This window comes from Dendronephthya gigantea, unplaced genomic scaffold (assembly GCF_004324835.1).
Source record: "Dendronephthya gigantea isolate DGI-Jeju-01 unplaced genomic scaffold, DenGig_1.0 000047F, whole genome shotgun sequence".
NCBI lineage: Eukaryota > Metazoa > Cnidaria > Anthozoa > Malacalcyonacea > Nephtheidae > Dendronephthya > Dendronephthya gigantea.
The window spans coordinates 619,091-632,322 of record NW_021163057.1 but is presented as its reverse complement, the minus strand read 5'-3'; the positions used below and the strand labels follow the sequence as shown (position 1 = coordinate 632,322).

At 35.8% G+C, this 13,232-nt stretch overlaps 1 protein-coding gene across 1 annotated transcript in view; it reads left to right on the top strand.

The window, feature by feature from the left end:
* LOC114527785 overlaps positions 1 to 10,279 on the top strand; it is a 53,251-nt gene extending 42,972 nt beyond the window's left edge. The window contains exons 11-14 of the mRNA XM_028549477.1: positions 4,302 to 4,457; positions 5,526 to 5,583; positions 7,537 to 7,758; positions 9,656 to 10,279. Of these exons, the coding sequence (XP_028405278.1) occupies positions 4,302 to 4,457; positions 5,526 to 5,583; positions 7,537 to 7,758; positions 9,656 to 9,978 (759 nt within the window). The 3' untranslated portion in view covers positions 9,979 to 10,279. The remainder of the gene's footprint in view (positions 1 to 4,301; positions 4,458 to 5,525; positions 5,584 to 7,536; positions 7,759 to 9,655) is intronic.
* The last annotated feature ends 2,953 nt before the right edge of the window (positions 10,280 to 13,232 follow it).

The window sequence follows — 13,232 nt, the reverse complement described above, 5'->3', positions numbered from 1 at the left end:
TGACCGATATGTCTGCAACCTGCTGAAACAAATGACACCATGTGCTATGAACACAGAAGAAATTAGACAAGTTTCCCTAGAGGACCAAGAAATATGCCAAATCAACCAGGCATTGGCAACCAACCAACTCCAGCTACTACCCAAACCATTCCAAAACATATCGGACGAGTTATCCGCTACAAATGGTGTACTACTTCGTGGAAATCGAATTGTACTTCCCAGGAGCCTCCGAAAACAAGCAATCCTCCTAGCCCATGAAGACCACGCTGGAATAACACGCACAAAACAACGCCTTCGCTCCAAGCTGTGGTGGCCAAAAATGGACGCGGAAGTGGAAGAACACATCAACAAATGTCACGCATGCCAAGTCACGGGTAGTCCCTCTCGTCCGGAACCGGTCAAGCCTACAGAGCTCCCCAGCGAAAGATGGTCGTCTTTAGCCATAGACGTCTGTGGACCCTTCCCATCTGGTGAATACGTAGTCACACTCATCGATTACTATTCTCGTTGGCCAGAAGCCAAAGTCATGAAGTCCATAACATCACGAAACATCCTGGCGTGGCTCGACGACGTTTTCGCAACCCACGGATACCCCAAGCAGATCAAATCCGACAACGCTTCTTATTTTAAATCATGCGAATTCTACACAACATTGAAATCGTGGGGTGTTACCGTCAAGTATGTTACAGAATACTGGCCTCAAGCAAACGGACTCATAGAACGTTTCAACAGAGTTCTCTTGAAACACGTCCAAACGGCGCTAGTCGAAGGGAAAGATTGGAAAGCAACACTTCCAACATTACTTAGAAACTACCGTGCCACTCCTCACGGATGCACTGGAGAAACACCATCACAACTGCTAATGCAGCGAGAGTTAAAAACTAAACTACCATCGGAACCCCAAGTGATAAATTTACCACAATTTAACGACTTGGAAGTTCGACGCACGGATGCACAGTCGAAGAAAAAGGGGAAGGAATACGCGAATGCTCGGCGAAATGCCAAGGAGAAGAAGATTAAATCTGGAGACTATGTTCTAGTTCAGCAGAAACATTGAGACAAATTCACAACCAACTTTCAAACAGAGCCAGTAAAAGTCATCAAGGTTAACGGATCGCAGATCGTGTTCAAAGACAAAGACGGAATAGTTCGCCGAAGAAACTCAGCACATGTAAAGAAAGTCCAACACGAAGATCAAACTGATGAAGAAATTGACGACGACATGGTACAACCATCAGCACAACATCAACGCGAACCAGTAGAAGAAATACCACCACCTATCCCACCGAGAAGATCAACTCGTAATCGAAAAGCGCCGGAGTTTTACCAATCTGGCTACAGTTAAGAAAAACACTAAACGATTGAACAACAAACGTTAATGCAACAACTAGAAAGGGAGGAATGTAATATAGTTATTTATAGACATGATTGACATTATCTTAATTAGGGGACTTCGAGAGAGAACAATAGAAAAGTGCGAGTATAACATTATTGTATGATATTCGGTTGAACAAAGAAATAAAAATATAAGCAAGCATTACACTTATCCAACGGATAAGTCCTATCCAACGGATAAATCTTCTATCCAGTGGATAGTTATCCATTGGATAGTTATCCATTGGATAAAAACGCGTTGCACGAAGCGTGGATAGTGAAGTGGATAGCTATCCAATAGATAAGTTAAAATTTACCGGAAGAAAACAGGATTATCCTGAAATTTCGCACCACAACGTCAGCTGTTGCTAAGCATTTACAACATTGAATTCATAATCATTACGAATTCTCGAGTATAGTTACTGAGTGGAAAAGACTTGAACAAGTGATTTGCTCGAACTTTGCACTTCACATCATAGTGATTTTATTAATTAAACATATTGCAATTTTATTCCTTGACCTTGCAACGCTTTGCCTTTCGGTTCCATAGCAAATTTAGGAACACTATTTTAATGTTCGTAAATGAAATTACTTAGATATTAGCAAGTTTCCTTGGAATAGGTTGAATCTTTCTTTGCATATATTCGCGTTTATAAACTGATTAGAAGCGTATAATAAATTTACCGCCTGTTATAAATGCGAAGATCTCCAAAAAATCGCCGCTCGGAACGGAATGTGTAGGCAACGTGAAACGCTGCTCCGACAAATTGCACTTCGAAAACATTTCTAATAGTGACAATCATGATGTGTATTACTTTGTTGAAACACAGTAACAAGAATATGGCATTTTTGTCCTATCTTATATAAATGTTTACGGTGTTACCTTGTATCTTTGAATTTATCCACTGGATAGTGGATTTACACCACCTCCGGTCCTTGGATAAGTTTATCCGGTAGATAGCGATTTTTATCCGCTGGATAAAGTTATCCAAGCTTCGTGCAACGCAAATCACACGCTGGATAAAACTTATCCGTTGGATAGCGAGTTATCTGTTGGATATAGCGACTTATCCACCTTTCAAACAACCGGCCCCAGAACAATGAAAGCTGTATTATTACCACAATTCTTAATTAACTATGCAAAAGTCAACACGGAGACCATTAGACTCGTTTATGAAATATTACATAATGTTCTTGTGTATTACTTAACGATAATACATTTTGACTGCTCTGGCGTCTATAGACTCCATGCATATTTTGCTGCAAGAAATTAGTTTATGTGCTTCTGAAAACTGAAAATTCGCGTCGCTTTGCCGCATCGCGTCCGGTCTGTGTCGACCTTAACTTATAAGAATATATGGCACAAATCGCATATTTAATGAGGTGCCAATGAAATTTTACATGATTAAACAGAAAGTTGTGCATGGGACAGATAACAAGGTAATTGGCGAGATGTTTCGAGATTCGACTGGCATGGATCGAACCAATTTCAAGAAAACATAAACATAAGTATAATATAAACGGTTATATATATATTTATAGTGTTGTGTGGATTAGGAGTTGTATTAAAAAAATATATATATTAATAATTGAAAAGATTAAAGCCCTCGGGAAATATCATTACTGAGGGACTGAATATTTCGCCGAGTCTCTCGAGCGAAAGGTTACATTTTTTGGCTCTGCCCAGCAGAAGAAAAATCTTTTTCCCAATTTTCTTTATGTACAGAGGCTCGCGTGGCCGCCACGCAAACTTCCGCGTTTTTCACGCGATTTTCAGATTTACCGGAGAAAATGAGTAAAGGAATACCAAAACGTTTTCCGAGCAGCATAGCGTGATACTGCACTTGGGATCTTGCTCGACTTTCGAAAAGCGTAAAAAAATACTCGCCTACGGCTCGTGCTTTTTCACGCCTCTGTCTGAATATCCCAAGTACTGTATCACGCTATCCTCAGTTGGTTTGAGGAAAAGCAAATAACTAAACACAGAGAGAAAATGATTTCATCATTTAGAAATAAATTTTTAGAAGTGGAAAGAGTGAATGGTTCCCTGTCCTCTTGTGCCGTGAATTTTTTACCTTCTCATTTTTATCGTCTTGTGCGGCCATAAAAGTGTTATTTGTTGTTTGCGCTGTGAAATTAATTGTTGTTTGCGCCGTGAGATTGCTGTTTGCGCTGTGAGATTGTTATTTGCGCTGTGAAATTGTTATTTGCCCGTGAGATTGTTGTTTGCGCCGTAAGATTGTTACTTGCGCCGTGAGATTGTTATTTGCGCCGTGAGGTTGTTATTTGCGCCCGTCAAATTGTTGATTGCGCCTTGAGACGTTTGTGCCCTCTGAGTTGAGGTATGAGTTAAAAAGATTAATAGTGGATCAGACCAAATCAGACAAAATTAACTTGTATATACATGCACTTAGCATGTTTCTAAAATGTCATGTATGTATCATCATGCTATATCATGCAATCCTATATACATATTTATTAGATAAATTTCTCAGTAGCTATATTGAGTCATTTCGTCAAAAATAAGGGTAATACAGCTGAGTAAATAAAACTCTTCCATGTAATTTGTTTAAGGTTTTTCATAGTTGTTTTTGTCACTTCTATATATGCATGGTTGAAATAACAACGAAGACGTCAGATAAAATTGAAAAGAAATTTCCTACAGTGTGATCAAGCGAATTTAAACTGATTTGCTTTCGTCATGCTTATATGCGTCACACCAGGAGTAGTGGACTATAGTTATGGGACCCACATTCAGATTTCTGGTTTGGCTATAATTGCTAAATCGTTAGCAATTTTGACTACTTTTATACCGGTCAGATAAATTTGTTCCCCCGCCACTGGCATGAACTGCAGATAACCCAACAGTGCCTTGATTTGCAAAGACGAGATCAGAAGATCAATTCCTAATAATGCTGTTTTTTAAGATTGTTGCTGTTCCTGATGATGCCGCTTATGATAGAGTACCAAAAATTAGTGGTTTGCTGGCATACCAGAAGGACATTGAGAAGCTTCACTTAAGAAAAAATGATACATGGAAAGTTGTGGCGGAAGAGGAGATGGTCAAAAACTTAACAAGACAGGTAAAATATATGTGTGCGTAATTTTAAAACATTAGAAATCATGAATATATAACGATACAATGATTCGAGCAAGTGGACGATGGCGTTCGACATGGTATTGCACTCGCAATGCGCGAAAATGACGTTCCACCATAGGAAACGTCAAAAAAGCTGCGCGCGTGTAACATATATATTAAATGTGTACATTATATTAAGATTAAGTTGAATAAGAGTATAATACTTGGGGGCGTATTTTAGCGATAGCTGCACAAATAATTAGTCTTTAGAAGTACTCGGTCGCGAAAAATGTTCAGTATGTTACTACCACGAGTAGTGCCTCGTCAATCTCTCGTAAAATATTGGTGCAGGTAGAATCGTTGCCTCCTAAATTTTTGAAACGAAAAATTAAAGTTCAGCACAACGAGCTTAATTACTGGAAGTTATTCAATTATGACCTATAAATAAGGGGAACATTCAATATCCTATTAAAATTGAAAGTCAAACAGACGACACTGCATGCCTGCATTCAGACCAAACATTAGGGTCTTTTTAGTGAAGTCTAATCATCTTAAATACTTACAATAATAGAAGTAACTAATAGAATTATTAAAAATTTAAAAGCTTTCGAAAACACACTCTGCCTTTACACTATCTAATTAATAGCGATTGGTTGATTCGTGGTCACGTGTCCTTGGAAAAATGCAACGTTTCCCCCGAGATAAATGTGGAAAATTGTTTGCTCTTTTCAAACAATAATATCGCGTTGAAACCCTATGAACAATTTGAATGCTTTCCAGTTTGTTCGAATATTATTTAATTGAGAGAAAAATACATGAAAGAGGAATTCTCGTAGAGACTTTACAACAAGTTTCACGATTGTTTAAATTTATTACTAAAGAAATTTGTTCGTGAACTTACGAAGTTATATTATGTGGCATACTCTGACAGGATTGTTCTGGCTGCGATGATGTGTTAAACGTGAGCCATGAGGGTTTCATTACTATTGAATCACTCAACGCAGTTTGAAATGATAATTAGGTACGTGAGCTATATAAGGGTGTTTATGAATTATAGGTACTGTGTTTATAGGTATTTATGATGAATAATGCTATAATTGGAAGACTGGAGGTCCTGGAACAGATGATGCGTAAGTTGCGTAAAAGTGTTGAGTCGTTTCAATCAAGTCACTTTAAAATTCTCTCATGACCTCCCCCCCCCCTCCAATATGCCACATCTTCCGCCGCCATGCATGCACTAAAGAAAAAACCAGTTGAAATTTCTTGCACACACCATGTCCGTGTAAAAATGGAAGACCGAGTTATTAATTTTCTTGCGCCGGGTTTAAAATAACTAGTGACTTTCGTCCGTTATCGGGCTTTATGATACACGGAAGAAAGGAAATCAACACATTTTTTTGGAGATACTGCTCACTTTTAAAAATCTTCCTTAGTTTAAAGTGGAAGTCAAGTCCGTTGACTCCGTTCTGCGCATAGGTTCTGCTCATAACAAGTGAGGGCCCTCTGTTGTGAAAATTGCCTAAATTTCGCATGTTTCTTTTTTTTCTTAACATAAATAAACTCTAGTTCATATTAATTTAGAAGCGTAACGAACCTAAACAGTGTTAGATATTCAGACAGCACATCGTATTTTAAAAAATAGGGAAGTTCAAAATGTAAACAAACCGTTTGTTTACATATGGACTTGACTTACACTTTATATTCTAAATTGAAAACGATGTGTTCAATCGTTTCATTCGTTTGTTTGCCCAAGGTGGTTCGATATTCGAATGTTCTGCTTTTCCAATTTTGGCACATATTGCATGAATAGAAATAATTTTGTGACCTTTATTTCAGCGGTCCAACAAGTATTGAAAAGCCTAATGACATAGTCAAAATACCCTTTCATAAATTATATTTTCGAAGCCCTCCGTGTTGTTATAGCTGAAACATTTAACATTTTTCGTAATACATTATTCCCCCGCTAACTTGAACTCCCAAGGGGAAAGAAGAAATGTTTGAGTCACCGGGGGTTTCAGTTAACCAGGGATGGTGTTAGATTACGTTTATATATTTACGTATATTAGATTGCCGCAGTTCATGCGTTTATTTGCTAAAAAATCCTACTTGATATAATAATGAAATACTGATTCTTTAATCAGCGACACCATAAAAGTTAACTGGACATTAAAGTTAACTGAAATTAATGTGTAGAGATGTTACAAAGAGAACTAAAAAAGATAGATTAATAACGATCGTGGCACTACAGATAATATTTTAAAATTTATAATCATTTATGCAATTATAAATTGATTAAATTGTTATCTCGATAGTTTCCGCTTGTTAAAATGCTATCTTCTCGCATTTTAAAGTTTGCTGATCTATGTATGATTTGAAACCAAAGTAACCAGATACGTTCGACCAAGGAAACCGAAAATTTTTTCGAATTAGGGAGGAGTTCGAGTTAAACGATTTCGAGTTAGCGGGGGTTTACTGTCTATTTATTGCTCTTAAACAGTCATTCCTCTAAATATTCCTAACTTTAACTTTGCTGCGAGTTTTTCGGTCTCCCACGAAACACACGCAGCCTTTTATAGAACAAAAACACTGGTAATAGACTGGTAATTACGTCACAACATTATCGTTTTAAATTTAGAACCACCTTAAAAGAGATGGATTTCAAGTTTTACTCTGACGAGTTATGTGCGAAGATGCAAAACATCCTTCTTCAACGCATGCATGAAAAAGAATTTTTCATTTTGACAAATAAGTATGGAAATAAGCCATAAAGCGGAAACGAGACTCGCGGTCTTAGCCTCTGAGCCTCGTTCTCGTGTTATGGCTTACTTCCACATTTATTGGGCAAACTAAAATAATCTTTTTCATGCATGTGTTGAAAGAGGACGTTTTGCATCTTTTCACGTGGCTCGTGAGAGTAAAAATTGAAATCCATTTAATTTAAGGTGGTTCTAATTTAAAACGCTGTGACTTTAAAATGTTGTGACGTAATTACCGAAGAGGTATATTAACGCAGTGATTATATACAAATAGATATCACAAGTATTTAAAATAGAAAAAACTATTTGATTTTCGATGCCCTCTAGACTTCCCCAGCAAAATTCTTTTCGGACAGCCAAGTTTAATAGCTCAACTGAAACAATGGTTGCCACAACTTCACACTGGTTTGGTGGTATGTTACCGAAGTTCGGAGGACGGCTGGGGAAGCATGAGGTTCCACAGCGGTTGCGATAACAAAGGACCGACCGTTACCCTAATCAGAGTTCATTCCTACATCTTCGGAGGATACACAGATGTTTCGTGGGGAGGTAAGCAACCCGAGGTGAATACCCCCAAGTCCCCATAATCTAGCGACATCATCTATATATATATATATATATATATATTATATATATATAATATATATATATATATATATATATATATATATATACGCAAATTTGGATCTGTGCGTAGTAAATCAGAGTGCTCAATACCAATACAATAGTAGAGCAAATAAATCAACAAATTACAATCTTAAAATTTTTAAAATTTTATTTCGCTACACTGTGTTTCACGTACTTCTACCGTGCACGATCATCAGGCGATTACTGATTAGTAATCGCCTCATGATCGTACACGGTAGAAGTACGTGAAACACAGTGTAGCGAAATAAAATTTTAAAAATTTTAAGATTGTAATTTGTTGATATATATATATAAATATATATATATATATATATATATATATATATATATATATATATATTTATATATATATATATATATATATATATATATATATATATATATACACCCATTTACAAAAACGTTGGCCGCAGATAGATAGATAGATAGATACCCGAAGTCTAATTAGAAACGTTTTTGCAAATGGGTGTATATATATATATATAAATATATATATATATATATATATATATATATATATATATATCAAACACATATATATATATCAAACACAAAGTCTACTACGAATCAAAGTATATTTGAATATAAATATTAAAGCTTATATATTAAATTTTCGATAGACTTCGATACTCGAAGTCTAATTAGAATTGCATATGATTACATCTGGAGAGAGCTTCTGAAAGCACTGAGTATAGTAAAGAGACTGATGTTACAGCAAAGAAATTGAAGGTATAAGATTATAAGTTCTCTTTTGTGTTATGGGTAATTGTGTGTAAAATACAGTATTTTTTACAATATCTCGATCTGTGATTTCATGTTTTATGAGCAGAAATATTTTCAATTGATAGCATGGGATCTCAATCATATTACACAACATATGCAATTCTAATTAGATCTCGAGTATCTATCTATATATCTTTCTGCGGCCAACGTTTTTGCAAACGGGTGTATATATATACACCCGTTTATATATATATATATATATAAGGTGTATATATATATATACATATATATAGTGTATGTACATACAGTCGTTATCAAAAAGGTTGTCCCTATCAATATATATACAAATATATAAATATCAATCACGTGAGCATTAAACATTCTTTATTTCGCTCATTTTTGTCTTGTGTCTTTATTATTATCAATATTGCTCACCTTACTATTATATTTCTGAAATTTTTAATAAAGATTTTCATGGATTTCCCATAAAATTAAGGTATGCAGTAAAATCACGTGACTGATATTTACGTATTTATATATATTTCAATATGACAACCTTTTTGATAACGACTGTATATATATATATATATATATATATATATATATATATATATATAGTGTATTGCAGAGAATTTTAAGGATGTTTTGTCGGATTCTTTGTCAACTGCCATAAACATTATTAATTGCTTTAGACTTAAAACTCACGTGCACAGTTTAAAAACACTCTAGCGAATGCCAGTTTTCAAACAGGATGTTGTATATGCTACGAAAATCAGTAAATTACGTAAAACGTTACGTAAATTTTAGTGCAATGAAACGGAAAAGCTGAATTATTTTTAAAAACCACCGTAGTACAACAACATTGCACTGAAGAAACCAGCGGAAAATTTCTTTATGGTTGCACTAAAGTATGGGGTTTTGCCATTAGCTGCCCAAATTTGCGTGGTTTTTGCGTTGTCCATACGGCCTCATGCCCTCATCCACTCTCGCGGTCAGTTAGATTGTGGAGAAGCCTTGAATGGATGATTTCGTACCGGAAAAAATTCTTATACTTATCTACGTAATCTCTTTACAGGAACGATTGGGTACAAAAGAAGTACAAAGTCTTTCATATTTTCGTTCAGAAATGCGGACCGCATAGGTCCATTTTCAGCTGATGTCTACCGCCACAGCGAAAAGGCTATTTTTTCAAGCCCAGCATATGGGCCAATATTTGGAGGTGGCAGTGATTTCTCTGTCGTAAACAATGCAGATCAATCAACAGCTTCGTACACAAATCTTGGTTACACATACCGCCCACCGCCTGGCTACAGGTATCAAGCCAGCAATACCAGAGCCTTACTAGCTGGCAGTTTTCACTACACTCCATCTGAGGTTGAAGTTTTCTACTTTGAATAGCTCGTTACCTTCGATCAATTAACTATAATATTTCTCTTAAAGCTAGGTTTACACTATAAAAGCTTCTATATAATTATGGTCTAAGGGATTATTGACCGAGCGTGAAGTTTATGACTGTGAAATATTAGACCGAACAAGTGAGGTCAATAATCGGTTTATTATATAGCTGAACTGCATGAGACATCCGGGATACTGGTCCAGATACGCAATAGACGGACCATGGTCCGGATATGGGTTTTACAGACCGCTCGTCAACGAATCAGAATAGAGGATTTTAAAAAACCATATAAAAAATAAATATACATAACAAAAAATATAATTATATAGCATTGGACGCTGTAAGGTTATTTCATTAAAATTGCGCTGGAAGCTCGTTCAAGTTTAAAATATAACTTTTGACAATTGACTGAAAATGATTAAGGCATACTAATGTAGAATGTATAAGAGGATTCTTAATTCTGATTTGGATTTGAAATTTTATATAAATCATGCAGTTTCAATAATAAATAAATCATGCAGGCACAGTAATTGCATAATACTAAACGTGTATAATTATCATAGCTAATCATAGTTTATATGATAATTATCATAGCTAAAAACATAAGCTCATAAAGTATGCACTTTTTTATCAGTAATAGTTCGTTATACTATACACTCGTAACTCGACTCCTTTATCTTCTTTGGGAGAAATTAGTTTTAGTATTTTCCGTACAGTATCTCGTAGTTTTCAGTCATCGAAACTGATATAAGTAGAAAAGGATTTCTATGGCCAAGTAAAAAAAGCATTGGTCAGAATTTTGATGAAAATGCCGCTTGAGAAAATACGTCGAGTTAATACCTATATAGGGGGCTTATACAGTAGGTGTACGTACTGGACCTAATGTAGAAATAATACCCCGGCGGGAGACATGCCTCAATGTAATTAGCCATTTCCCAATCGATCAGCGTATACTAGGTCTAGTTGCGAACCGCAAAGCATCTATGGACTATTTGGAGGCCTGCCTGATCAATTTTCTAAACCCACGGGGTGCACAAACATGCACCGGCGTTGTTCAAGGTTGTGCTTTTCACTGGCAGATTTCGATTTCAAAACGTGTTTTCCGTCTCAAAACGTGTTTTGTGCGTACGTATTTTTTACGTCTGGATATAAGTCTGGACGATAAAAACTTTTCTTTGCCGTGCATTATTGTGCAGAATTTTGCTTATAGAAGTAATGTCAAATTCCCAGGAGCAGAAAGGCTTTTGTGCTTGTGACAAAGATATCTAAAATATGCACAAAGCTGACAATATTTTACGCATCCAAGGGCTTAGCGTAGTGACGGGGCATTTAAATTATAACAATAGTTTAACTTCTAAAGGTCCTCTTTTTTTACACCCTGCAGAACGATACAATTACCGTTCACAATTATCGTACATATTGTGAATATTCATATTATTTAGTTCTGCTGAACGGGTTTCTATTGTGAGCTATTGCACTTACAAATGCCTAAATCCGTTAGGTAGAATTGAAAATAAATTATATGAATATATTCGCCCCCCCCCCAAAAAAGACAAACATTATTTCAGAAATAAAAAGGTAAGGCGAAATGTACCAAAATTGAACACAGACAATTTTAGAGCGATTGAAAAATTCACTATCAGGGGCCTAGCTGATGTATCAAGCCAGTTTAGCTCAAAATTTTATACCACTCGTACAATTCTCCGAGGGGCCATGTACCCGGGAAGCGTGAGATGGTTTCGAGGTACTGAAAATGAGCAGACTAATATGATATTGGCAGTCGTATAATCACTACAACAATAGCATGTGCTTGTTTGGTGTATTTATGAGTTTATATATATATATATATATATATATATATTTATATATATATATATATATATTTATATATATATATAAACTCATAAATACACCAAACAAGCACATGACCGTGGGAAGGATGAAGAGAAATTGAGTACGCCCCAGCGATAACACAAAAGTCTCTCCGGAAGAATGCTTTTCAAGTTGAATGAGTCTGAAACAAGTCTGCAAAAAGAGTAAGGACATAATTAAGTAGTGATTGAGAAATAGCATTTCTGCGGTTGGTGTAGATTACGTGAAGAATTCGAGACAAAAGATTTAGGTTATTTTAGGTATACTGTAGCTATATCAAATGAGATTAACCTGGCACTATATACGGCTTCTTTATTTTTTTTTATGTTCATTAATCCATTGAATTAATACAATATCACATAGCAATATGCATCAGTGTTTTTTTATACAAGTACGATCGTACTATAGGGACCAGGAACTGCGTAACCGAGTTTAATTTCTGAACTGCATTGTATTTATAACAAGGACAATGTATTTCTAATCGTTTCCGTTTACTTATACAGGGTGTCCCAAAAAAAACGAAAACTATTGAAATCACCCATAACAATGCCATTGTTAGAGTTTGAATGCCTAAGCACTCTGTTGGGCCCACAAGTGTATAAATCGGGGTTGCCATAAGCATTTTTATGCATGCATATGATGCAGTCAAATTTGCTTGTTCGCAAAAATGATATTTATTAACAATATTTACAATTTACAAATATGGATAACATTATTTAAATGTGCATCTCAAGGACCATGACCTTCGACATGTCCCCTTTCTCTAGCAACACAAAGCATTTAGCATTTTATAAGTTGTATTAAATCCTCACGGGCTGAAATTCGTGAACACGGCATTCAAATTTTAACAATGAGTGATTTCAATAGTTTTCGTTTTTTTTGGGACACCCTGTATATAGGCTGAATATTAATGATATGTATATATTATTTGCTGCAAATATATCAAGAATTGCTTGTAACTTGCTTCAAAGGTCAAAAGTAAAAATTCGAACTCCGTCAATCGATGCGGAATTATGCTTAGAATATTGTGCCAAGTTTCATTCCGATCAAACAAGTAATGAAAGAGCCTTAGGGTTTTTTTAAAGAGCGTCGGCCCCTAACAACAACAACAAGATTAGCAGCGGTTAGGGACCAGTTCCTGGTCCAATAATTATATCATTCCCCCAATGGCGAGTGTTGATTAGTTTAGTATAGTATGAAGCCTGAAACCCGAGCGCAGTATATCCCGTTACTATTGGTCACTATGCAGCTGTTCTCAAAGGCCCGACAACGTCGTTTACATTGAACTCTGTTTGGTTTGGTTATATCAGGGAAGGCATTGCACAAAAATATTGTGCGTATGTTTCAGGACGTTTTCAAAGCGAAAATCACCTTAAACTGTAGG